This window comes from Podarcis liolepis (genome assembly GCF_965112155.1).
Source record: "Podarcis liolepis genome assembly, chromosome: 14".
In the NCBI taxonomy this organism is placed as follows: Eukaryota; Metazoa; Chordata; class Lepidosauria; order Squamata; family Lacertidae; genus Podarcis; species Podarcis liolepis.
The window spans coordinates 24,396,991-24,423,945 of NC_139569.1; the positions used below are offsets into that span (position 1 = coordinate 24,396,991).

The 26,955-nt window shown below is 49.7% G+C and overlaps 2 protein-coding genes across 9 annotated transcripts in view; one reads left to right on the top strand and one right to left on the bottom strand.

Annotated features, from left to right (window-relative positions):
* The window catches only part of TRAF7 (TNF receptor associated factor 7), a 34,281-nt gene extending 32,091 nt beyond the window's left edge, over window positions 1-2,190 (top strand). For all 6 annotated transcript variants that reach the window (XM_083473979.1, XM_083473980.1, XM_083473983.1 and 3 more), the window contains 2 exons: window positions 214-333; window positions 1,489-2,190. In XM_083473979.1, coding sequence (XP_083330105.1) covers window positions 214-333; window positions 1,489-1,503 — 135 coding nt within the window. In that variant the 3' untranslated portion in view covers window positions 1,504-2,190. The remainder of the gene's footprint in view (window positions 1-213; window positions 334-1,488) is intronic.
* Window positions 2,191-3,158: 968 nt separating this feature from the next.
* CASKIN1 (CASK interacting protein 1) overlaps window positions 3,159-26,955 on the bottom strand; it is a 116,232-nt gene continuing 92,435 nt past the window's right edge. For 2 of the 3 annotated variants that reach the window (XM_083473947.1, XM_083473949.1), the window contains 11 exons: window positions 23,209-23,322; window positions 22,384-22,505; window positions 21,231-21,318; window positions 18,785-18,879; window positions 18,007-18,117; window positions 17,078-17,179; window positions 15,981-16,119; window positions 12,536-14,662; window positions 10,349-10,745; window positions 6,488-8,893; window positions 3,159-6,248 (listed from right to left, as the gene is read on the bottom strand). In XM_083473947.1, the coding sequence (XP_083330073.1) occupies window positions 8,797-8,893; window positions 10,349-10,745; window positions 12,536-14,662; window positions 15,981-16,119; window positions 17,078-17,179; window positions 18,007-18,117; window positions 18,785-18,879; window positions 21,231-21,318; window positions 22,384-22,505; window positions 23,209-23,322 (3,392 nt within the window). In that variant the 3' untranslated portion in view covers window positions 3,159-6,248; window positions 6,488-8,796. The remainder of the gene's footprint in view (window positions 6,249-6,487; window positions 8,894-10,348; window positions 10,746-12,535; window positions 14,663-15,980; window positions 16,120-17,077; window positions 17,180-18,006; window positions 18,118-18,784; window positions 18,880-21,230; window positions 21,319-22,383; window positions 22,506-23,208; window positions 23,323-26,955) is intronic. The other variant, XM_083473948.1, reaches the window with a different exon arrangement.

Below are 26,955 nucleotides of genomic sequence, written 5' to 3' on the forward strand. Positions count from 1 at the left end.
CCTGATCCAGCAGGCTCTTCTTATGTCCGTACCCTGCAAATGTGCTTGCAGAGTACAGTAGTCTGTTTTGATTCTCATGGCCTGAATTTAAGTGTGCTTCAAAAATGCTTGATACTGATAGGAGGGAGCGGGTTGGGACAGAGCCTGATGGTGCTAGCCCGGGGCATTTTTGAAGCACTTCATTCTTGATAATAGCTTGTGTTCTTTGCCCAGGTATGGAGCATGGATAACATGATCTGCACTCAGACTCTGCTACGCCACCAGGGCAGCGTCACAGCACTGGCTGTCTCTCGGGGTCGCCTGTTTTCTGGTGCTGTTGACAGCACGGTTAAGGTAGGTCGCCGATGTGTTCAGGGGTGTGCACAGCGTTGAGCAGGAGGGAACAGCATCATGCCCCAGTAGGCAGGCAGGTTGTTGAGCAGGTTTAGCTGTTGGAGCACTGCTGCTCCCTGAACCCACCAGCGCCTTCACACCAGAGTTCCTTATACTGCAGATATGCATGTGGCAGAAAAGATGGTGGGGGTCCATGAATGTGAGCCAGTGGTCTGTTGCAGAGCACCTTCCTTCTAGCATAGGCAAATGTAGAAAGTTATTGGCCAGAGTGAGAGGGCTTTTTCTGTTTCTTATCTGATTGAGCAGGGGAAAAACTTGGATCAAGCTATTCTGTGTGCCTATCTGTTTGCTGTGGTTTGCAGGGTAAAGAGCTTGCTGCAGCAACAGTGTACTGCTGAGTTCTGATAGTCTAGCACAGCCTGTCTGTGCTGGCCTGTGGCTGAGAGGAGTTCTGCCCTAAAACATCTGGAAGAAACTAGATTAGAAGAGGCTGGTCTAGCATGCCTCTTCCCCATGCCCCATGAGTTGGGGTAGACTGTGTGTGTGTGAATTTTGCTAAGGGCCCAAGTCCTGGCTGTCCCTCTCCCTCTGTAACCTCGTAGGGCCCTCGCTCCAAGCAGTTACCCATATGATGTGTACCTTTAAGGCAGCCTTTGTCAACCTGGTGCCCCCCAGATGCTTGGGACTACAACTCCCATCACTGCTGTGCTAACTGGGGCTCACGAGAGTTGTAGCCAAAACATCTGGAGGCCCCCGGGTTGGGGGAAGACTATTTAAGGGCAAGATTTCTGAAGCAGATTTCTCTTGAGTTGGCAACTTTGTGGAATCAGCACATTCCCAGACAGCAGCCTTCCATGAGTTGTTGCAGAGTCCCGGAATGGTTTATTCTCATAAGCTAGTGATTGGTCAACCTTCTGCCTACTTGGCAGTGCAAAAAAACTCTTGCAGTTGTCATGCATACATCAGGGGCAGATGTGGCTGGTGGTCAGACGTGAGGTGGATGGGTCACAAGTTGTGTGGACCTCACTGGTAGATCTGCTGGTTTGAATCCCTGTGGGGTCTCTCACCTTGTGGGGCAAGTATTGTCTGAACCTCACCTTGCAGCAGGTTGGCCCTCTCTTGCGCAGGCCCTACTGACTTTCCTTCCTGCCGCAGGTTTGGACATGCTAGTGGGTGCCACTGCCTGCTTGTGGACGGCAGACTACCAAATAATCCTCCGGCTCACATGTCGTCCTGCTTCCTTGCACTCCAACGCCCCTCCCACTGTGCGCGCCAGCCGTGAGCGAGCTTCACAACCCACGTACCTCAGCACTGCCACCCCTGACGCAGCAGGCCCTGTCCCAAGCAGGGCTGTTTGGAGATAAAGCTCGCAAGACCACATCACAGCGGCACCGTTTCTGATGGAACAAGTAGCACTGCAGCCTCAAGACAGCAGCGTTTGGGTGAAGTGGGATTAGATCGATGATCCAGGTGTGAGCACCCACAATGCACCTTTGCCAACAGCAGTGCCAGAGCCAAGGATTGGGGGTGACGGGCGGAAGACCCCTCTCTTCTGGCATTTAAATGTATCTGCTAAGCTCTTTCATTTGTGCCCACCGCCAATGATAAAGACCAGTTTTCCCCTCATGTAACCAGGTACGATTTTTATGTCTCAAAGATTCCCATCCCTCGCATCAAGTACCGCAAGGCCATCCATTCACAGCATCATGTCATAATGGCACCAAGCCCCCAATGGTTTAAAACAAAAACAGGGAGAGCCCACTGTTGTGTTTTTACTGACATTTTCTACTGTTTTTAAGATTGTGATATAGATTTGGATTATTTCTTCCTTGACAATAAAAATGGACCATTGTTTTAGGCCAGCATGAGTTATTGACCAGCTTGGAGCATCTTAGCAAAAGGAGTGTAACGTCTCTTTGATAGTTAACCTACCTTGCAGCCCCAGCTCGTGATCAGAGACAAGCGATTTCAAAGTTTACTAGCCCACCTACCTGCAGGTACTTCTGTTCCTACTAGCTGGTGAATTTGACAAGTTTGTTTCCCCACTCTATTACACAAGTATTGCAGAGAAATGGCAGAAGACTTGGATTTGCTTCTTTGAAGGTGCACATCATGCCACCAGCTGTCAAAGGTGGAATGCTTTAATAGCAGCCAAGGGAATGTGCACTTTCGCCCTTGTCAAGAAACAATTGTGTTGATGCAAGAGCTGAAATGAAACCTCTTCTCTCCGTATTTTGCTGGCTATGTGCTGCACCAGGGAGGATAGCTTTGGTCTTTATGCGCTGTTTGTGAGCTTCCCAGAAGATCTAGATCTTTTGGAAATCAGAAGTGGCCGTTGTTAAAGTTGGTGCTTTAATACGTTTGTATGTGGGTGTTGGCTGTGGAAATGAAGTGAAAACAGGTGCCCATCCGCTCCTTTCCTCCCAAGCACCAGTTTGTTGAACTTTGTGGGTGCATAGAAGCAGGGAAAATCTGGCCTCAGCAAGGTGAGAGAAGCAGAAAGGCTGGAGTGCTCAGTAAGTAGACAGACGCTCACTGTCTCCTCCCTCCTTCCTCCCTTTTCACCATCAAATGTTTGAATCACAGAACTGCGAAGTTGGGAGGGATCCGAAACCCCTGCAATGACGGCACAGTGTGAAAGAGGCTAGCTCTGCAGACTGCTAAACATTTTCGTGCTTTGTTCCACTAGATAGGGCTACCAAGTGTCTAAATCGCCAAGACCCACCTGTGTGACTAACACTCAGCATCTATTCCCAGTTAAGTACAGTTCAGACTCCCCCCCCCCCCTTCCCTCCTTAGGCTGCAGCCAAAACAAGAGTTTCACAGGACCAGACAATTTGGACATTTATTAAGCACTGATGGCCATCAGTGCATCCACAGCGCCGCCTACCTGTCTATTGTAAAATTGCAGCATGAGCCGATCGCTCAGCACCATAGCGTCCTTGCATGCACCCAGCGGTTTAGCACCTCATGAAAAACTGCCTTTGGAGGTCGTTTCCCCCCAAAAAATATTATTAGTGTTAACGTCATGTTATGTATAGTCATGGCAAGCGAGGAGGGCATCTTTCCCATGTTCTTAAGTATTTGTACCCAGACAACTTCTATTTTTTTTCCTTTTTTCCTTTTTTTTTAAATAGGAGCAAATATTTTTTACAGCACCACAAAAGCCATCAAATATTATAATAATACAGGTGGGGATGCAAAAAGCAAGGAAAGGAGGCTGGCAGCAAGATGCATAGCTTTGACAGAAATGGGAAAAATACAATACAGTTTCCATAACTTAATAATAAAAATATATATAATATATATATAATATATATAATATGTATATATCCAGCATTAGAATCTTGGAATATTCTTTCTTTTCTTTTTTAAGATACATTTTCTTTCTTTTTATTTTTTATTTTTTTTTACAACAGGTATCTTCATGTTGTCGTTTTATTTATTTTTTTATTTATTTTAATGTAAGAAATTTCAAAGTTGTGCCAGACACATTTTGGAGATCAGCAAAGACAGAGCTATCTGTGCTTGAGAAAAGAAACGAGTGTCACCACTCAGACATAGACACCTGGATTTCAAATAGAAACAAACAAACAAAAAATACCCACAGCGCCAGGGAACCATAGGTTATGATGTTCCAGACCAAAAAAAAAAAAGCCAGTTCTAAAAAAACCAAAACTGGATTGACTCCCATTTGTACAATGATATACAGCTGTGCATACATTACCTACTTCCACACACATGCATTTAAACACGCACACGCATATACACACATGTGGCTGCTCACACACACACCCCAACTTAAAAACAGGAAACGGCCGTACAGAAAATAACACGCTGAGAGATGAGATTTAACAAAAATTCTGAAAACAAGGCACATCCTTTGATTTTTGTTTAAAACTGTAAAAATAAACATGGCAACCAAAAAAATCCCATATAACAGAAACGTAATATTTTTGCACACTTTGAAACAAGATAAACTGTACCTTTTTAAAAAACATTGTGCTACTCTTAAATGATGTCACCACAAGACACACAGCTTATTATAAGTCTAATAGTCAAGCTAAACTCCAGTTCTTTCAATTTTATCTCTTAAAACTGTTTAATATACAGTTGATAATATTTTAAAATCTTTTTAATATATATTAAAGTCCTTTCTGATATTTTTTTTTGTTAATTATCTCTGGGGGTGGGTGGGAAATCCATTCTTAAATAATTTCTTTCCAATAAATTAATACTTCTTTTATATAGCTTATTTTTCTCATCCCTTTATCACACGCCAAAGGGGACAGAAAATTCTTTTGCTTTTGATTTCACATGTAAGAACATTCATAAACATGGCTGTTGCGAGAGGAGGAGAGACCCTCTACCAAAGCAATAATAAACTCAACAACAGAACCCAACTCTCCTTTTTTTTTCAGCCTGTCACTACACTGGCCCTATGTAGCAAAAGCACAGGCATCAAAATCAAGTGGGTTTAAGAGGCTCGGTGGTCTTGCTTGGAAAAGTAGTCATGGTGCAGGACGGCTGGAAGGGGGTTCTCCTGAGTTGTTGATCTGACCTGATTGGTTGAGATTCGCGAGTGGACCATCCCTCAAGCCAAGGCGGGGCGCTGCCCCCCTTTTTTTGTCTTACAGATTTTTAAAAAAATGAAATGAGCTGCAAGTAAAGGAGAACAAAGAGGAAAGAGAGAGACTGACACAGACAGTTACTAAACATTAGAAATGGGTGAATGGTGAGGTGATATAAAAAAAGGATGACTTTGGACCTAAGAAGAGCCTCAGAGGCTCACAAAGTTTCATGCCCAAGGCATATAATGTCATCATTTGGCCTCAAAACTGCAGGGAGAACAATTCCCTGAGTAATTACTTGCTTAGGAAGAAGGGTTCCAGTGCTTTTGGTGGGAACAGAAGGGGGTTCCTTATCTCAAGAGGAAGCCTGAAGGCCCACAGCAACCAAAATCTCTGATCCAATGATAGCTTTTCTCTCTCCATCACTGCCAGATAATTTCTGGTGCTTATACAGCTATGGATCCAAAGGCAAGATGGAACACAAGGGAGCAACATTTAGAGAAAGCTATGGCAATGGTGCAAGTGTTAGCAGCAATGAGGGAGAGAACAGAACAGAATTAGGTGTTTGAACCACCGAAAGAGTCCAAAAACTTATAGGGGCAACATGAACTAAATGTAAACCTCGCTGCACGTTAAACAAAACCCCCAGAGATTACAGCACCAAGACTGAAGCTGCAGCCTTCTGCTGCAAGTGGCAATGAAGATACAGATTTTTGAGATGCCTTTTTGGACTTGTCTTGGTGAAAAATGGCTGTAGTTCTTGTGGTGGTTTTAAAAGGAAGAGTGCCCACAAGGGAAGGATGAAATGCAGCAGGCCAAAGACACTTAAAAGGCAGCCAGGGCTCAGCAGTAGGAAATGCATTTCAACTAGTAAAAACAATTGGGTCTGGGCAGAATGTCATTCCAAGGATCTCCAAAATCTCCTTCGATGGAAGACACTACAGGTCAGTCATCACAGCCAAACCAGTAATCTTGAAATAGCTGCCAAAAGGCTTAGTTAAGTCATAACAATGCCCACTGCCAAGATAGCTTCCAGTCCAACAGGACAGAATAAAACTCGGGTTCATGCTTGCCCAGTGCCATAAAGAATGCATGACAAGCTAGTCAACTTTGGTCCTGCGACACTCTCTGAAATGACCTCCACTTCCTGCCAGGCTACTACCACCACCACTTGGTTTCCTCTACTGGTAAATGATTCAAGTATCCAACCATCAAGATTAACATAAGACTGGATTCTCACAGGGGACAGTTTTAGCTTACCAAGAAATACCCCAGGAAGGAAGAAGAGGAGTATTCCATTGCTGCTTTAAGAAGAGAAGACTGCAGCGAGAGAGTGGATAATCCCTTACAGTGGTGCCCCGCAAGACGAAAAACTCGCTAGACGAAAGGGTTTTCCGTTTTTGTGTTGCTTCGCTAGACAAATTTCCCTATGGGCTTGCTTCGCAAGACGAAAACGTCTTGCGCTTTTTTTTTAAAGCCGCTTGAAGAGGCACAGTTGCGGCGGACCGTGCTTCGCAAGACGAAAAACATCGCAAGACGAAAAGACTCGCGGAACGAATTCTTTTCGTCTTGCGAGGCACCACTGTATTGGAGATTCCAAGATTGTGCTTCTTTTTGAGAATGACACGGGCCCGTGATGTGGCAGCCGGGAAGATTAGAAGAACCTTGTGTGCCAGGTGTTAACAGCTGTGGACCAATCCAAAGGGAGCTGCTCCCATGATGCTTTGAGCATTCAGAGACTGGCTCTCATTCCTTAACTCCCTGCAATGTACAAAGATCCCCACTGCAACCAACGGCAGAACAAGGGGACTTGCAGGGCGGTCACGACCAATTCAGTCTACATGCTACAAAACTTCCGGATAACCTTGCAGCCTTTGAGGCACCTAGAACCCAACCTTCTGTTGAGAGATCCTTCCCCATAAACTCCTACAATGCTGAGAGCCTCAACCTTGCAAGGGCCATAAGCCAGAAAAGAACCAAGCAAGACACAATGTTGGGCACTGGCGGAACAGCTTCGCCACGCTGCTGCTGGTCCCTCTCTCCCAACACCCAACAGCTCTCAGGTTGGTTAGGATATTGCAAGAGTTGACACTAGACAGGTGGTGCAGACACTGATGCATTTTTCATAGCTGTACACACCAAAAGTTGCTGTGCCTTGGGTGGACCTCCCTGGGAGACTGCCCTTGTCAGCACTTGCTCAGACCACACAGCACTGCAAGCCCAACAGAGCTGCCTCTGCAGGGGTCATCATCTCCATGTCAGGCCTCTCTTAGCTAGCAAGCCACCATCCTCAGCACTACAAGCTGTTGTGTGTCCACAATCTGCTGAGAATTGCAACCGAGATACAAGTTGAGAGTCAGAGGCTGACATCACATCCCAGCTAACTATTGCAATTCACTCGCCTTGGCAGAACCAATTTGGATAGTTGGGGTGCAACCGTTATTGCATTTGGAACGACAGAAATGGAAGCTGCAGCGGAGTCCTCTTTTACCAAACGCCTGCTAGACTACAAAACTACCACTGGCCCCTGCTCAGTGCTGCTGCTTCTCCACCAAGAGCTCTGCAAGATCAATACATTACATTGCCCATGCCTGTTTACTGCCTCCTTAACTCTGCCCCACTTCCTGTTCCTCCCGGGAATAACCACTGTAGACAGTACTTAAGGAGGGCTGCATTGTCTAAATCAACAACAAACTCTTTGGAAACAAGTGCCTTGAAGTGTGAGAGAGCGCAACCAAAGTCTCTCATGCTCATAACCCCAGCTGCCCTAAGGATAGAGAGATATATGTATATCTTTAAAAGAAAAAATCGGGAATAAATATTCATTTATGGCAGCTCCTGAAGCCACCAGGGATATATTTACAGGGATTTTTGGCCAGGATTTTTTTTCCTTTTTCCCCATTTCCCCTTTTTATGTTTCAACACTGTATCAGTCATGCAAATGTACCAAAGCTTTTGCGCGGCCCTTGCCAGGAACAATACTTTTTTTTTCAAGGCAAACAAACAGGAGAAGAAGAAGAAGAAGAAGAAAAAGGAGCTTATTTCTCAAATGGGACTCGTTTAACGGAACAGAACTTCTTACAGTCACAGCTTCATTATCACCAGGAGAAGACAAACACCTTTCGGGACAAAGAAACGAAGCATGCAGCTAGCCGAAAGCCTCCTCGACTCAACGGCTTCCCTTGGGCATTCTCCTGCCCCGCTTTTTCCAGCGCTTCCCAATAAGGGCAGGTGGGCACAGGAACCGAGACAGCAGCACAGGAGAGAGAGGACAGCGGTGCTCAGTCAAGGAACAATACCAACACGGAAGGCAAGAAGAGTTTCACTAAGACGAGATTCCACCCCAAACAGAAAACATGAAGAACCAGAGAAGACTCCATAGTTATTTGTGCCACATTTTGATAACACACTGGGGGACTGTAGCGACTGGGGACTGGTTGGTTGGGAGAAGGGGGTGAGGGCAGGAAATACTTTCCAAATTAAACGAGGAGACTCAAATTTAACCGAGTGGAGTAGATTTGCCCGAAGATCGTCTTGCAGGTAACAGAAGCTCCTGCCCCAGGCATACCGCGTTTTGCTTCATTCTTAGGAGGAGAATTGAAGTCACCTTGTATCCCCCAAAGTAAACAGGTGTTAAGGAAGGAAGGGGGGAAATAACAGCGCAAGAGCGGCGGCTCTTTCCTTTTCTTTGCCGCTTCCACAAAATTGGTCTCCAAGCCCCAAGAAAGCCTTCCCCAAGCATCTGGGTTTGTTTCAGCACAATCCTGAGGTAACCTTATCTTTGTGCAAACCTCAAAAGATGGAAGCGGAGGAAGGGAAGATCTTCATGGAGATGATTGTGCCCTTGTGCCCATGGCAGATCCTGAGGTTGGCTGCGATTGCTTCCCAGCTCTCATTCCAACATGGCATCCAGTTGGTCCGCAAGGTCGTCGAACATGCTGCCGATGTCATCGAGAATGCTGACTGTGCTTTTGGATTCTGCGGTGGAACTGAGGGCAAAGGACACCGGCGTGAGTTAGGAGAGCACAAGGAAGATCCTCTTTTCTCACTGCACAACTTTCTACATTCTCCCATGCCTACTAGCTTTCAATACCCCTCTCCTCCATGAATTTGTCCAATCCTCTTAAACTTGGCGGCCATCACTGCTCCCTGTGGGAGTGAATTCTAAAGTTACAACTGCACTTTGTGACGAAGGACTTCCTTTTGTCTCTCCTGAATCTTCCAACATTCATCTTCATGGGATGTCTAGAACTCACAGATATCCAGTGAAGCTGAATGTTGGGAGATTCAGGAGAGACAAAAGAAAGTGTTGTGAGAGAGACAGAAAAACTGTCCTCTATCAATTTTTTCGATGCCATACATCATTTTGTAAACTTATTTCATGTCACATGGACTGATCAATTAACATACAGTACCTAGCCCTCCATCCACTTAAAATAAAATTATTATTATTATTATTATTATTATTATTATTCATTCATTCATATGCCACCCATCTCACTGGATTGCCCCAATCACTCTGGGCAGCTTCCAACAAATTAAAACACAGTAAGACATCAAACATTAAAAACTTCCCTATACAGTGGTACCTCGGGTTACATACGTTTCAGGTTACAGACTCCGCTAACCCAGAAATAGTACCTCGGGTTAAGAACTTTGCTTCAGGATGAGAAGAGAAACCGCATGCTGGTGGCGTGGCGGCAGCAGGATGCCCCATTAGCTAAAGTGGTGCTTCAGGTTAAGAACAGTTTCAGGTTAAGAACTGACATCCGGAATGAATTAAGTACTTAACCCGAGGTACCACTGTACAGGGAAGTATACCAAAGAAAGAAAACCAAAGCTGCTTTTTCTGAGTCTCTTTAATGGAAGCAGATTACTCAGGAGGGCTAGCTAGCCACCCTTCCCTGACTCCCACCTAGTACAGTGGTGCCCCGCAAGACGAAATTAATTCGTTCCGCAATTTTTGTCGTCTAGCGAATTTTTCGTCTTGCGAATCACGAAATCCCATAGGAATGCATTGAAAATCAATTAATGCGTTCCTATGGTCAAAAAAAGTCCAAACAAAGCCAAATTTGGTACAACAACAGTTTATTAACTGCTCTTTAAAGTCACACATACTGTAAAGAGCAGTTCAAAAATTTAAGGGAAAATAAATTAACTTTATAAACAAAACATGTCTTTGTTTTTAGACAAAGAAAAAAAAGCCGCGAGACGTTTTCGTCTTGCGAAGCAAGCCCATAGGGAAATTCGTCTTGCGAGGCAAATTGAAAAAGGAAAAACCTTTCGTCTAGCGAGTTTTTTGTCTTGCGAGGCATTCGTCTTGCGAGGTACCACTGTACCTCTATTCCAGCAGCCTTTTTCCCTGGCTCTTCACTTTTGTTTTGCTCCCATCCCTCCATCACCACCACCATTCCCCACTCGCCCAGCCCAGTAAAGGCCCTTACTCTGCTGCTTGCCCATCCTCTTGCTTGATCTTTTCCTCCACGGCTTGCAGAGCGGCAGCCAGGGAGGCGCTGGTCTCCTCCAGCTTCTGGTGCACACTCTCCGTGCTGACAATCTCCACCGACGGCCCAGCCATGGAAGAGCGGGGAGGCTTGACTGGCACTGTCTGAGGGGGGCCCCCGCCGGGAGACAAGGGCTTAGCCGGGCTGGAGCACAGTGAGGGAGGTGTGCTCGAAGGCTTGATGGTGGGCGCCAGCTGCTTGGCAGGCGATGGCGCAGGCGTGGAACTGGCACTCGCCGACTGCAGGGCAGCGTGGACCTTAGGCTTGGGCGCCGTCGGGGGTGGTGTGGGCTTAGGAGAGATGGGCGGCGGTGGGGTGCCGTGGACACGCTTCACCTCTGCGAGAGAAGAGAAAAAGAGTCGCTTCTTTGCCACTTCCTTACATGCAATTTGCCCTTTTCACAGCTGCCACACACTTGGGTCAACGTCCATTAATTTCAGTGAGTTTAATCTGAGTAAGCACTAACATTGGATACAACTCCTTGACTCCCTAAGGCAGGGTCCTGAGGACACTGATCTCTTTCTAGGCTTAAGAACATAATCAGAGCCAAAGGCCAATTCAGGTCAGCATCCTCTTCTCACTGTGGCTGGCCTATGAGGTGAGAAGCCCAAAAGTGGGACCTGAGTGCAACAGTTCCTACTCCTGCAAGTTTCCGGCAACTGGCATTCAGAAGCATACAGTTGTACCTTGGAAGTCAAACAGAATCTGTTCCGGAAGTCCATTCAACTTCCAAAACGTTCAGAAACCAAAGCGCGACTTCTGATTGGCTTCAGGAAGCTCCTGCAGCCAATCAGAAGTTGTGGAAGCCACGCCAGATGTTCAGCTTCCGAAAATCGTTTGAAAACCGGAACACTCACTTCCAGTTTTCGATCGTTTGGGAGCTGAAATGTATGAGTTCCAAGGCGTTCAGCAACCAAGGTACAACTGTACTGACTTCAACCACGGATGTATCACCATAGTGATCAGGATTAGTAGACTTCGATAGCATTATATCTCAATCAATTTGTCTATTCTTCTTTTAAAGACAACTAAGGGATGCAGGTGGTGCTGTGGGTTAAACCACAGAGCCTAGGAATTCCCGATCAGAAGGTCAGCGGTTTGAATCCCCACGACGGGGTGAGCTTCCGTTGCTAGGTCCCTGCTCCTGCCAACCTAGCAGGTCGAAAGCACGTCAAAGTGCAAGTAGATAAATAGGTACTGCTCCAGCGGGAAGGTAAATGGCGTTTCCGAGCGCTGCTCTGGTTCGCCAGAAGTGGCTTAGTCATGCTGGCCACATGACCCGGAAGCTGTACGCCGGCTCCCTTGGCCAATAAAGCGAGATGAACGCCGCAACCCCAGAGTCGTCCACGACTGGCCCTAACAGTCAGGGGTCCTTTACCTTTAAGTTGCTAGTCCTCCATACATCTTATGGCAGTGATCTCTGGAAGGCAGTTAACTCGTAAGAATGTAAGAAGAGCTGTAAAGCTGGATCAGGCCAAAGGGGTCCCATCCAGCCCAGTAACCTGTTCTCACAGTGGCCAACCAGGTGCCCCAAAGGGGAGCCCATAAGCAGGACCTGAGTACCACAGCATTCTGCCTGCTTGTGATTCTCCAAGGTTAGATGGCCATCACTTCTGCAGTTCCGATTTCTGCACTGTAGGGAGTTGGGGAAGGTGGCCCTTGGGGTCCTTTCCAACTCTACAATTCTGTGATTTCCATAAACTGGTATTCATAAGATTGCCCACTCTGACAGCTGGAAGCAGAGTATAGCCACTATGGCTAGTAGTAACGTATTCCATCATTAATATTCTGTCTTTACCACATCAGCAAAGTATTTGCCGCCTGAGACAACAAAACTGTGCATCCTCTCCTGCATTCAGTCACCAGAGACGATAGCCTCAAACCAGGCTCCCTCCATCCCAGCCTGCTGACCCCAGACACCTGCAACTTCCCTGCCTCGGCGCAGACATCCATGAGAATATGGTTACACCAACCGCATCATAGCCACTGAAAGCAGCTTGGCAGGAGTGAAAAGGGCAATGGGAAAAAGCAGAGAAGTGGTGAGCAGGTCAGGAAGGCTCCCTGTTGAGGGAAAAGACAAGTTATGGTTTCTCTCCCCCCCCCCCCGCCCTGGCAGGGCACACCTACCTGGACTGCCGGGGCCAGGAATCGGGACCTTTTTGGAAGTGGGCGTGGGAGGCCCAGAGACTTTCTGGGGAAGGACCGGCTTGGGCGAAACCGGCGGCTTGATGGGCCTCTTGGGTTCGCCTTCCAGAGGGAGCTGGGCTGAGGTATTGTCACATTTCTCCTGCTGATCAGTGAGGGCTGTGGCCTCGGCGCCGCTCATCTCGGAGGCCGGCCGGCGCTTGATGGTGGCAGTGCCGTTCTGGTAGATAGACAGCGGCGCCAGTTCATGCTCCTTGTCTTTAGACTTTGGCCGCCTCTTGACTGTGTCCGACTCGGTCAGGATAAACTTGACGCTGTCCTGTTGGCTCTGCTTTGCACGGATCCTCCTCTTGAGAGTGGCACTGGCCTCCACCTTGGACAGGTCCCCGTGCCGGTGGGCCAGCGACAAGCCCTCTCCACCTTCAGCCTTGGCGACCCCCATCTGCCGGGGCCGCTGCTTGATCGTCAGGTTGCCCTCCTCGGCAAAGGGAATGTTCTCACCAGAGCTGTTCTGCGGGGAGCCTCCGCCGTGCTCCACCCGCAGCCGCTCCACGGGGCCACCATCTTTGCCCGTCTCCGACTTGATGCTGTCGGAACGCTCACGGCGAGCTGCAGCAACCAGCCCCGTCACGGGGCCGCTGATGGTGCGTCGGCGGTTCACCACTTCGCCATCCGGCCCAATGGCATCTTTGTGCTTGACAGTGGCCAGGACGGTGGCAACACGGGAGTGTTCTGGGCTGGCTGGGTGCACCGCGACGCCGGGTTGCAAGTAGTAGCCGTCGGGGCCCTTCCCAGCTCCGGGCGGCTTCTGCAGAACAAGACCTCTCCCGCCGCCAATGGATGACATTTCCAACATGGCAGCGATGCTCTTCACACTCCCAGCACTGCCAGTGTCCACTGTGCCACCAAAGTCACTTGCCCGCCTCTGCTGGTGCTCCTGGGGCAGTTCCAGGCCCTCCTCCCCTTCCTTGGTGAAGTCATCGGTCATGTTGGTGCTGGAGATGGCCGAACTGGAGCGTTTGGGCGGCGGAGGTGGAGGGCCCTTCTTCTTGGGCCGCACCGCAAAGGACTGGCTGCGGTTGACGTTCTTATCGCCGCCCGGCTGTGCCCGCACTGAGTGGCTGCGCCCGACTCGCCGTTGCACGGTGGCATAAGGCACAGCGTCCGGCACCAGGAGCTCGTCCCGTTCCTGCTCGCTGTCCGACATGGCGTAGCGGTTCAGGCTGTGAGCCCTCTTCTTCGGCCGGCCTCCCTCTTCTTCCCCCTCCGCAGCTTGAGGTGGCAGGCACAGCACGGGCACCGAGACAGGCAGCACAGGCACCGCCTGCGCCAAGGGGCCTGCCGTGTGGACGTCTCCCTCCACGGGCTGCGGCATGACGTAAGCAAAGCCCCTGTGCGTGGGGGACTGCGGCAGCGAGCGAGGAGACATGGGGCGGTCTGACTGTGGCAGCAGCTGCGGCGTGGGTTTGACCTTGGCCGTGGCGTGTGGCACGGAAAGCGCCTGTGGCGAGGATGGGCGGGGCTTGGTGGGTGTCTGCGGCGGAGTGTAATGGCCCGCAGAAGGGGGGAACGATTGCCGGGGCTTTCCGGGAACTGGCGGCACGCTGGCTCTCTTGATGCTGTGTCCGTGCCGGAGACTCCGCACCTCCTTGGGCAGGGTGGCCGGGCCTTCCTTCCCGTCCTCGGCCAGGAACTCCTGGCTTTTGGACATGCTGGTGCTGGTGGCTTTGGGTCCGTCTCCCAGCAGCTCCTGGGAGCTGCTAATCTGCTTCGCTCTCCCACTCAGGCTGTTCTCGTGGACGAGGCGGGAGGAATGCCGGAAGGGCGGCGCCCCTTCACGAAAGTGCCCCACGTGGTTGACCTGCTTTTCCGTCCCCCCCTCCTCACTGGTGCCCGTCATGGCCACCTGCAGCTCGTTGCTCAGCTCGCTGTCCTGGAAGGTCTTCATCTTGGGAGACTGGCACTCGGCTGCCTCCTGCTGAGGGGGCTCTATGGCCACTGAGTCCTGAGACTGTGGTGCCCCTTTCTTCTTCAGCGTCCCCGACACGTACTCGGCCTTCTGCAGCTCCGCCAGCTTCTTCACTGCTAGCATCAGCTTCTTCTGATGGCCTGAAAGAACATGGGGGAGAGAGGAGTCTGTCTCTTTGCACAAAAAGCCCAGCCCGCTGTTCAAAATCCCGAGACTCTGCAAACCACAACAGTGGGAAATGACACATTGTAGAGGGTTGGACCAGATAACCCTTCGAGACACTTCCAACTCTACAATTCTATGATCTTGCGATTCTATATTTTATTTTATTTCATCAGCTAGGAAAGCACTCAGCTCAGTCCTTATAACATTACTTATAATTTACTCCAGGGAACAGATTTGCTTTTTTCCAGCCTTGTACCACCAGTCATGAACTGGATTGAGCCAAGCCTTCTCCAGTTAAGGAATCAGCTTGTTTTAGCCTGCTGGAGGGCAATCTCTCTTACTCCTTGCTACAAAATGCACCATGGATGGATAGGGGCCTTTTCCTGGGCTTGGGCTTGTCCATCAGCAGCAGCAGCAACTTTATGTGGCCACTTAACTCTTCCCTGGCATTTAAGGCGAACTCCCCCTCTGCCATAAAAAACCCCCATATCCTGTGTCCATGGGTCTAGCTGCAGTCTTTTTTCTTTTTCTTTTACCCTCCACACACAATTGCTTCTTTTGCATGTAATTCTAAGCCATGGTTTGTTTCGCCTGATTAAGGTCAGTTTGAGCAGCCAAACCTCACACAGCAGGCTTAAGCATGGTTTTCTTTCTGGCAACACAGCCACAATATGAAGGCATGCTTTGTATTTGGGCTTGTGAACTGCAGGGTTTGCTTGAACAATGGTTTGGTGTCACGTCTAAATCCAGTAGTGTTGCTTAACTGTTGTTTGGTCACCCCACCCCAAATGCCTACAGAGGCAAGACCAGCTGAGGAAAAAAACCCAAACATTGGGGGGGGGGGGAGAAGAAGCCAGGTAGCTGGTTTGCTTATCTGTGAAGAAACCATGGTTAAAACAAACCATGACTTAGAATAATGTGTGAATGCAGCCACTGTAACATCCTTATTGTGTCATTTTCTCCATTTGCCCTTCTTTTTAATGGCATCATCTAAATAAGACTTTTTTAAAGGGTAGATAAGAGAGTTTGTAGATTTGGCATGCCACACATTCAACTGGACATCCCTGCTATGCTCAGACTAAATTCTCACTGCAAAAGCAATGTCCCAGGCAATCTGAGCCACCCTCCCTGCCAAGGCCACACCTTCCCACAAACAAAGCATGTGGGTAGGTGGCCAGGATGCACAAATGCAAAATCACAAGACATGCTGCACTCCCCTGCCCAGCGCCTTCACCCCCCAAATGCCCAGAGAGAGAGACGGCAGAACCAGGTTGGGAATCTGCCTTTTCTCACCCAGCTTTGTGATGCCAATCTCCTGCAGGTCCTCCCAAGTGATGTCAGTGATGAAGTCAATGTTCTCATAACCATTTTCCACCAGGACCTTGTAATACTGTGCCAGCCCAATCATGGAGAGCCAGAGAGCCAAGTTAGCCTGGGGGGGGGGGGACAGAGGACAAAGTATGTAAACAGCACTCCCTGAATCACATCGTAACTGAAACCACCAGAGCTCTGAAATCAAACCTTGGTGCAGTTTGTTTCCTCCCTAAATCCATGAGTTGTTTCCACAGTAACAGTTCGGTCTTTGGGCTGCCATGCTTTGGAATCTGTTTTATCAAGTATCCAAGGTACCTTGTTACCAGATCATTGCCAGCCTGTCTGCTGAAGCTCTATTGTGCCATTTTGAGGATTATGCACCTTTAATTAAACACTTTCTGATTGCAGCTTCCACCCTTTTTATTGCTTTCTGAAGAACAGGACGGCAGGTTTAATAATTCACAATAAAGTCCCTCTTAAATAGCGGTATTAATTGCCCCTTATTGTCAGTTTCTATTTCTGCAAATGGAGGCTTTAGTAGTGGCTTCCTCCAGTGATTAAAGTTTGAATGAATGAATTTTATTATTACGGTCACAGACCAGTTCTGGCTGTGATTAAAGATTCTATCCCCAGTGCTTCCTCACCATGGGAACAAGAACATGTATAACATTCAGGGTAACCCAGAAGGTAATTTATTAGTAATATTGCAGTACACTGAACTGGGAAAAAAGGCAGAAACTATAAACGGGAAGCTTTTAATTAATGTTTCAAGGTTCTTTCCTGATTTCTGATTCAACATTGTAGCTGGATCCTAACTATGAAGAAAGAAACTGTTGGATACAGTGCTATATTAAGTGATGTATGGAACCAGAATTTTAATTTTGGTTCCAGCCGACTGCAGAAAAAGTGCCTTAGGAGCACTTAAGAGAGGCCAAGTGCAGAAGCAAACATGGGGACCCAAAAGTGACAGGAGACACCCTGGAATTTCTCTTGGTTGGTGTAGGCTGGGACTTGCCACCTCAGGGTAATGAGCCTGAGATGGTGACCACTCTGTGTGCAAGAAAGAAAAGACTTACTGGCTTGTACTCTGGAAGCCACTCAGGGATATTTAGGCTGTTGATCTCTGAAGCAATCTTTTTCCTATGTCCTGGTTTCGTGACCCCAATGGCAGTCAGGTCCTACAGCAAACAGAAGAGGCACTTCTTACTAGGTGCCACAAAAGCAGCAAGCAGAACCCACCAAAAGGGATCAGTTGGAACCGCGAAGAATCACATGTCAAGGCAGGAGGGTCACTGGCAAAGCCTTGAGGGTTCCTTTGAACCCGACCAAGTTGTCCACTCACCCAGCTAGGTAAACGTGGCTCGTGGACTGAAGGCAAAGACCAAAAGCAAAGTTAACATCATTAATTGCCTACAGAATGTGGCAGCGTCTCCTCCCTCCTAAGACAAGTGTTCCGGGTGCCAGCCATGTCCTACAACGGGAGGCTCGTTTTGGCTGCCCCCACCCACAGTCTCCACCCAGTTTTCCATTTAACATAAAAGAGAGAGTGTTGCTGGAAAGGAACTAAAACTTGATAGAAGAGATTCTGTAGGCCTAGTGTGTAAGGCACATTTGCAAGAACAAGTAACTAGGGAAGAAATCCAAGATCGTTTCACCGTGCAACTGATACTTCTTATATTTTAAAACATATTATCATCTAAACCAGCCTTCCCCCAACCTGGTGCACCCCAGATGTTTTGGGCATGCTAGTTGGGGCTGTTGTTGTGCAGAAAAAGCTGGAGGACACCAGGTGGAGGGAAGGTTGATTGAATTCACAGCATATGTTACATTGCTTAATATCCATTGCCAGGCAACATATAGGAGACAAAATTACTTGGCAGGGATGCATTGCACACCTGTAAAATTAGCCAGCTCCTAACACCAGAGCTTTGTGTGAAAGAGAGCCTGCCATTGCACCGTGTGGCAAACTCAGCTCCCTCCCACCTCCCTCTTCGCCAGCCCTCACCTCTGGCGTCATCCGGCTGATGGTAGGGATGTCATACCCAGCATTGATGAAGTTGGAGGCATAAAGCTGCAGCTGGAACTTGTATAGCCACTGGTAGACAGCCTCTGAGCTCTGGCAGCAGGGAGATGAGCAATTATTCACGGCTATTTTTAATCCACTTGCAAATTTCCTACCCTGAACCCTTGAAAAAGGGAGGGCTAGATGCTTAAATGAACCAATGCAGCACTGGTGGGTGCTGGTGTGTCCACCAGTTAACCAATGGTGCTTGCAAAGGTCTCAATAAATTTCCCCTCAAAAATCCGCAGTACACAGAAGAATATTTGCTCTTCCTGCTTGCTTCCTGTTTCGCGCTGGCACAGCCCCACAGCAGCCATTTTGTGGCGTGTCCCGCCCCTGTGGCAGCCATCTTGCGACTGGTGCCTATGGCTCTTTATCAAAATTCCACTGGCCCAGAAAGTCTGGCGACCCCTGAAATAAACAGGGCCGTTCTCTTTCTTTATATCACACAAGAAGTCGCGCCACCAGCTCCCTATGTGTAGCGCATTGCAATTTCTGTGATTCAGAGTTTACAATCACAGGTGTGCGTGTTTGCGAGCTGTGGGCCCTTGTGCTGGTAAAACCCAAACCAGTGAATTCAATTTACTGGACAAGAGTCCCTAGAAATCCTGGACTGCTCTTTTCCCCAAAACTATTGCTAGGAAGTATCCCTTCCCACATGCCTGCGCTATTCCATCAATACCACAACTCCAGCCCCCAGCAGCGAGTTTCTCAGACTTGCCTTCCCTTCTGACATGGGCTCCACTTTCTTCGGCTGCTCACTGTAGGGCTGCCCTGGATATGATGAGGTGCCCAAACTATGCGTCCGAGAAGAACCTGGAACAAAAGCAGGCAGGGAGGCGGTGGATTAGCATTACAGAGAGGCCTGCTGGGACCCTTCACACAAAGGCCAACAGCAAAGTGCAAGGCTGCCAGGTTGCCCACCACATTTCAGAACTTGGGAGAGCAGTGGGCCTCATCAAAAGCCCCTGGTTTGTCAACCTCTGAGCAACATTTGAAAGTGGCTCCCAGCCGCGCCTCTCTCTCTCTCTCTCTCTCTCTCTCTCTCTCTGCCATAAGAATGCCAGACAGGACATTTATTGCCCTTGAGCTCCCATTAAAGCAAACGGCAAGGTTGGTGTCCAGCTGTCCATGCATCAAGTATCATGGACGGGGGCATCTTTCAGCCTCAGGGCCCCGTGGGAGAGACAAAAGTGGGTGCAGCAACAAATGTGTGTTTTCATTTTGTGCAGTAGACTACATTCCTGCCATGCAAAAGTCACGAGGCTTCTATCTATATCTACGCAAACACAGAAAGGATGACATCAGAAGAGCCTGTTGGATCAGGCCAATGGGGGTTCAGCATGCTGTTCTCACCTTTGCCAACCAGGTGCCTGTGGGAAACCTGGAAGCATAATGGCACAAAGGGCTTAGCGGAAGGGAGTCTGATTTGCACGTAGAAAACCCCCTGCCTTAAAGCACAGTGAGCTACTGCCAGCCAGTGTTGTCAACGCGGAGCTGGATGCACCAATGGCCTGAGGCAGTAAAAGACGGCTTCCTGCATTCCTTAAAGGACCACAGCTCAGTGCCAGAGTGCCTGCTTTGAGTGCAGAAGGTCCAGGTTAAATCCCCGGCTTCTCCAGGTAGGACTGGGGAAAGCCTCCCTGCCTGAAATGCTGGAGGAACCCCTGCCAGTCAGTGCAGGCAATACTAAGCTAGATGAACCAAAGGTCTGACTCTATAGAGGCAGCTTCCTACGATCCTATGACATGTCCCATCCAGGCAAACGGAGGAGGGAGAGGGAAGGGTTTGGCCTGGGGAGTGAGGACAGGGATGATCCTGTGGATAATTCAGAGGGCCAGGCAGGGAGTCCAGGGTGTGGGGGTGCATTGAGGTTTCTCACCTTTGACCTAAAGAGAAAGAGGGAGCCCCAGAAATTCTGGGTTGGAAACAAAAGGCTAAGTCACTGTCCCAGAAGCAGAGGCCTGGCACCTGCGTCCCCACAGCGGGGCAGGGGTGGAACCAGTCCAAGATGGCAGCCAAGGTGACCTTGAAGCTCCCCAGCGAGGAATCGGTGCTCTCTCTCAGCCAGCAGGCATGCCGTCCATCCATCTGGATCAAGGGGGCGAAAGGCACCCCAAGCCTCCAAGAGACTAGGCTGGGCGGGGAGGGGGCCTGGGTCTCTTGGCGGGTGCTAGCCCTGTCAACCCCCACCCAAAAAATAAAAAGACAGACTCTACTCCCGAAGCTGCATCTTCCCTTTCAGAGTGCGCAGAAACTCCTGGCCAATAATAAGCAACCCTTTCTCACGCTGGAGAAGCTCCCTGGAGCCACACCTTGAGCTCTGCGGACTGCTGAATCTCCACGCTTGAGTGGCAGAGCAAGGCTGGGGAGAAACTTATTCCACTTTGGAAAAATCAACCTGAAAATGCGACACACACACACACAGACACGCACACTCCCGGGACGCAACCGTCTCGGCATTCCCACCTGAGTCCTGCCTGAAAAGGAACATGTGCAACATCACCCTTGAGAAGCAGGCAGAGCTAAAAGGGGGGGAAAGCGCCATCTGCCCATCTCTGCGTTCCCCGACCGGGAACATCGTCACACTTCTGAAGGCGCACTGCCACCAAGCCCGATTCACCGTGCCAACAAGGGAACAGGAACCATCGTTCTCAGGGGTGAGGTGGGGGTCCGCCGAGACCCACCTCCTGGCGACCTGTGCCTGGGGGACCTAGCAGAGACCTCTGGGAAGCGGGGTCCTCATCAGTATTTCAGAAAGGGATGTCTGGAGCTCAGAGCCCCCTCAAAATAGAATACAGATACACGGGTTGTTGGTTTTTTCCGAAGGGGGGTGCAGGCAAAGGCAGACCAGCCAGCGATAAACAGCAATCAGGGACCAGATTGCTCCTTCGCTGGAGGTTGGAGGCCAGCCAGGAAGCCAGATTGTGGGGTGGGGGGCTCTTTCTGGGACACAGGCACCACCAACCCCCCCCCCAGCCTCACCCTGGCAGCAGCACCCCACCCCACCCCAATTTCCCCCTACTAACCAAAGCAAGCGAAGGCATGGCAGCAGCAGAGAGGAAGGGTCATGTTTAGCTTGGAAGGTTCCCCTCAGCTCTTCAAGGAAATAAGTGGGGGGGACACCCAAAAAGGTTCCGGCGGATGAGCTGTGAGCATCCACGCACCTGCAGGCGTCTCCAGTGCTTTGGCAGGCCCATCACCCACGCCGGATTCTTGCACAGACGCCTTCTGGGAAAGGACGGTTGCCAGAAGCTGAGGAATGGCAGGCGGATGGGGGGGTGAGAAAAACACACACACTGTTAAAAAGAAAGAGACTGCAAATAGGGTCCTGGAAGGCAGGGGGGAACTGGCAGGGCCCCCCACCCCAAAAGATCTAAGACTCTGTTGGCAAAGCTACTCATTTGGGTACAAGAAGGAAAACAGGTGGCACAATGGCACGGCTGCTTGGCATGCGTGCCTTGCAGCACAAATTTTGAAAGAGGCTTCCGGTATCTAGAAAAAGGAATGGCTTGGGGGGCGGGGGGGGGGGCAGTGCAAGGAAGTCTCTCTCTCCCTCCCTCCCTCCTCCTCCTGGCCCACTTTCTGCCAGGGAATGGAATGAGCCCCTGGTCAGCTTGCCAAGTAGTCAGAAGAGGTGCACCAACGCAGGCTGCGGGCACCAGGGGGCAGCAGAGGACGTGCAAAACTGCCAATGGTATCTAAAGCTATTTTCACCAACCTGGTGCCCACCCCCCTCCCAAATGTTTTGAACTACAGCTCCCATCAACCGCAGCCAGCAAGGCTGTAGTCCAAATCCCCTGGAAGGCTGCCCAACTCAACTTGCAAGGGAGAAAGCTTTCTTGGGACGTAGCGGAGCTTGTTTTTGGAAGCCAGGGTGGTGTAGTGGTTTGGAGTGAAGGACTAGGACCTGGGATACCCGAGTTCGAATCTCAGCTTAGCCGTGAAGCTTACTTTGGACCAGTCACTGTCCGTCAGCCTACCCTACACCACAGGGTTGTTGTGAGGATTAAATGAGGAAGGGGAGAACCTCTTGAACTTCTTAGAGAGGAAAAAAAGTGGGATATAAATGCGAATAATAATAATAATTTTAAGTGCTGGGATTCAAAGAAGCCAGGATGTGGGGGCTTTTTGTTTTGTTTTGGGGAGGGGAGATAATTCTTGCATCTCAGACTCTCTTGATTAAGATAACATCACTCCGAACATGCTTTGAAGCACATTATCCTTTTAGAGAATCGTGGAATCAAAAGAGATGGAAGGGACCCTTTGGCTCATTTAGCCCAACCCCCTGCAATGCAGAGACAACGTAGGCAAGCTCACCTTGACACCTTCCGAGCCCGGGTGGAGGGGGGCGTGGCCTCCGCTGCCGGTGCTTTGGCCACTCCCCGAACTCCGCCCACTGGCCACGCTTCCTGTGCTGCCCACACTGCTGCGGTCGCCACCTAGCCAACAGGGAGGGGAGAGGCGGTTAAAGGCCCAGAGGGGCAGCAAGAAAAAAGACTTGACTCTGCAGCATGTTAAGCACTCGCCTGGTAGCCAGGGGTGACCACCGGGACCATCGCATACAAGGGAACTGTGAGCCAGCTAGAGGAAGGAGCCCCAAGCAGAGAAGCCAAGCAGGCTCCTCGAGGAGAAAAAGGTGTGGTATAGATGCAACAAATAAATAAAACTTGGGGTGGAGGGACCAGGTATCATGGCTGACACACAGCTGTTGCCAGTGATATCTCATTCTCCCCCCACAGGAACATAGGAAGCTGCTTCACTCCAAGTCAATCCGTTGGCCCGTTAGTTCAATACTGTCCACACTGGCTGGCAGCAGCTGTCCGGAGTTTCAGGCTGGGGACGTTCCCAGCCCTTCCTGGGGATGCCACTGGGAATTGAACTGGGGTCCTTCTGCAAGCAAAGCAGGCGCTCTGCCACTGAGCTTAGAAAGCTGCTGCCTCGTGATTATGAGCACAGTATTGTCTACACTGGCTGGCAGCAGCTCTCCAGGATTTCAGCCAGGATTTATCTGGAGATGCTGGGGATCGAACCTGAGACCTTCTGCATTGCAGTGCAGGTGTTCTGCCACTGAACCCCAGCTCCAGAGTGCTAGACCAGATGGGTTTCTGGCCTGATCCATCAGCGCCCTTCTGATGCTCTTACCTGTGTAGGGTTTGCGAAGCACCCAGATCTCTTCTGGTGGGGCTGGTGTCCCGGCGGACCCACCTGGCGATGGGGACAAGTGGGATGGGCTGGCGTCAGACCCTCGGGAACCTTCTGGGCCAAAGACCACAGGAAAGAGAGCGAGAACATGAAGCAAGTCAGCAGAATCCCATGAAGTTGTGTGTGAGCCAGAGAGGAGGGGGCACAAACGGCGGCGGCCGTCCCCACAACCAACCTCCATATCTACAGGGTATGGGAGGTGGTCAGCCTGTCAGAGGTTGCCCCTCCCTCCAAGGGGGCACCAATTGTTGCCCAGGGCTCAAGGGATTTATTCTTCAACAGTTAACTCTTCTCAGCCACTGCAACCCTGCCAGAGCATTCCGACCCACCCTGCCCTCCCCCAGCACAGACGAAGGTCCAGAAGAAGAGCTTGCAGGATCAGGTCAGCGGCCTATCTAGCCCAGCATCCTGTTCTCACAGTGGCCAAGCAGGTCCTCGTGGGAAACAGGATTCGGATGCCAGAGCCCTCTCCTTTCCTGTGGATCCCAGCAACTGGCAATCAGAAGCATTGCTGCCTCCCAAGTGTCAAGACAGAGCACAGCCATCCTGGCTAGCAGCCCTCAACAGCCTTACCCCTCCATGAATTTGTCCAAACCTCTTTTAAAGCCATCTGAGTTGGGGGTCATGCCTGCCTCCAGTGGGAGCGAGTTCCACAGTCGCTTTCTGAGCTTCAAGGGCATGGAGGTGGCAGTGGCTGTCTGTCCCTTATATTTTGCCCTTAGCATCTCATACTCAATAATAATAATAATAAATTTTTATTTATACCTTGCCCTTCCTGGTTCAAAAACCGGGCTCAGGGCGGCTAACAACAAATTTAAAACACTTAATTATAAAAGCAGCATAAAATACAGTATAAAAACATGAATAACAATAAAATTCAAAAATCAATACTCAAGAGACACAGGGATCTATTGTAGGTTCAAGGGGGTAAGGAGAGTGATTTATTGATATCTATCTATCTATCTATCTGGGACGCGGGTGGCGCTGTGGGTTAAACCACAGAGCCTAGGACTTGCCAATCAGAAGGTTGGCGCTTCGAATCCCCGCAACGGGGTGAGCTCCCGTTGCTCAGTCCCTGCTCCTACCCACCTAGCAGTTCGAAAGCACGTCAAAGTGCAAGTAGATAAATAGGTACCGCTCTGGCGGGAAGGTAAACGGCGTTTCCGTGAGCTGCTCTGGTTCGCCAGAAGCAGCTTAGTCACGCTGGCCACATGACCCGGAAGCTGTACGCCGGCTCCCTCGGCCAGTAAAGCGAGATGAGCGCCGCAATCCCAGAGTCGGTTACGACTGTACGACTGTCAGGGGTTCCTTTACCTTTACATCTATCTATCTATCTATCTATCTATCTATCTATCTATCTCCCAAAGCAGCTTACAAACCGCAGTCAGAGGCAGCACTGTTTCCAAACACCAGTTGCTGAAAATCAGAAATGCATGAGGGTGGGGTGGGAGAGTTCCTGCTCCTCTCAGGTCCTACTTGCAGGCTTCCATTGGGGTCACCTGGCTGGCCGCTGTGAAAACAGGAGCCTGGGCTAGATGGGCCACTGGCCTGATCCAGCACTGCAGGGCTCCTCTGCTGGCCCAAATAGACCACCATGCAGGCGAATAGTGTGCATCTCCATTTTTGTTCTCTGGCCACATGGATGGGGCTCAAAAGTGCTAAAGCCCCCAACCCGCTAACAAGTGGAGCAAGCCAGCGCTGCCCTGAAGAGTTCCTAGCTTGGCTCAGCAACCAAGAACAAAACTTTTCTGGTCCACCCGTTTATACTGACAGGGATGTTTGTCCCCCTTGTGCAAAGAGCCACACGCTGGGGGGGGGGGCTGTTGGGAGGGGGAGAGGAGGAGGGAGGAGATGGGATGCAGCGGTGCTAAAACAAACACTAAAATGGTTCTCAACAGGGGAAAGGGAAGTATTGGCACTCCAGGGCTCACACCTCACTCAAGTCATGCTACACCTCACATTGCAACCCTCGTCTGCCTGTAACACAAGCCACACCTTTGCAGATCTTCATTGCACCCCCAAGCACCCTGCTTTTCTGAGTCTAGGGTTCCCACCTTTGTTCTTGCAAAATACAGGGCGCAGCAGTTGGGGGACATTTGTTTTTGTTTTTTTAATCTGGTGCTGAAGTGACTTCAAAGCAATCCATTGCAATTTATTGCAGCCAAACAGGATAGCCCTTCTGCAATTCGTTACACACACACACACATACACACACACACACACACACACACACACACGAATTTGTAAATCTGTCTGTGCTTGGCTACCCAGAGCTTAAACACGTGCCATTTCATACATCCATTCAAACACATGCATTTGGAGAGGATCCCTAACTTGGCACACAGAGAGGATGTCAGAGAGGAAAGACCTGAAATGCAGGACAGAACTGCATCAATAGAGGACTCAGCACTTGACACTGAATTACAGGGCAATCCTGTATTATAATGGGCCTAGATGGCAACCCTACAGTTTCTACCCCAGCCTGGGGCTCTCAAGATGCTTTGAACTACAACTCCCATCAGTCCCAGCCATCATGGCCCTGGGATGCTGGAGCTGATGGGAGTTGCGGACCAGAACATCTGAAGGACTCCCAAGTTGGCAAAAGCTGCTCCAGCCGTTCTGCTTTTGCCGCTTCTTACTCCCCTCTGAAACGACTTCCCTCCTTCTCCCTTCTTCTGTACCTTAGACCTGATACTGCTCACTCCCTGGAGATGGGTCTCTCCCTCTGCCCTCCACACCTTGAATTCTTCTTCAACACACACACACACACACACACACACACACACCACCTTGGACTTCCATCTGCTTTGATAAGTGGCAACATATCAGGGTGTTGGGACTAGATAGATGAGTCTTTGGGTCCCTTCCAGCTCTCCAGTTCTATGATTCTATGAACAAGGAAGTTTCTTAAAGGCAGATTTTGCCAAGGGGTATAATAAAGAAGCCTCCTTTGGAAAAGGAACACCCCCCCAAAAAAAAATGAATTCAGGAGTGCCAGATTTTCATTCTTTCATCTTGTTCTTGGCTTTCATCATTCACAAAATACTGCCCCTGCACCCAAAATTGTGCAATCTCATTTGCAGAAGTGTGTGTGTGTGTGTGTGTGTGTGTGTGTGTGTGTGTGTGTGTGTAATATTGATTATTTATAGGGATTGGGGGCAATGAGGGCCTTCATCATCATCAGTGCTCCTCTGGGTAGTTACTGGCTGCCAGCTCTCCTCTCCCAGAATCCCCCTGGGAAAAACACTGCAATGATGATGATGATGATGATAGGCCAAGGATCTGGTTGTGGGGTGTGTGTGTGAGGGTTTCATAGCCCCCCAAACCACCCAAAATGTCAAGCCAAGAATTCTCATTGGAGAGCTTTCAGCTTGGCCAAAAAAAAATAAGATTGTAAGTTGCTTGGAGCAGAGACCTCTCTTTTTCATTTACTTTGCTTGGCAAGCCCCTCTTTGCACCGTGATATTACCAGGCGTTGCATAAATTAATATGGAGATCATATAATCAGAACCGTAAAGTTGGAAGCTCTCCCAAGAATCATCTAATCCAAACCCCTGCAATGAAGGAACCAAATATTGAGAATCCCTGACAGATGGGCCATCCAACCTCTGCTTAGAAGCCTCTGATGAAGGAGTCTCCACCACCTTCAGAGAGAGTCCATTCCATGCCAAGCAGCTCCTACCCTCA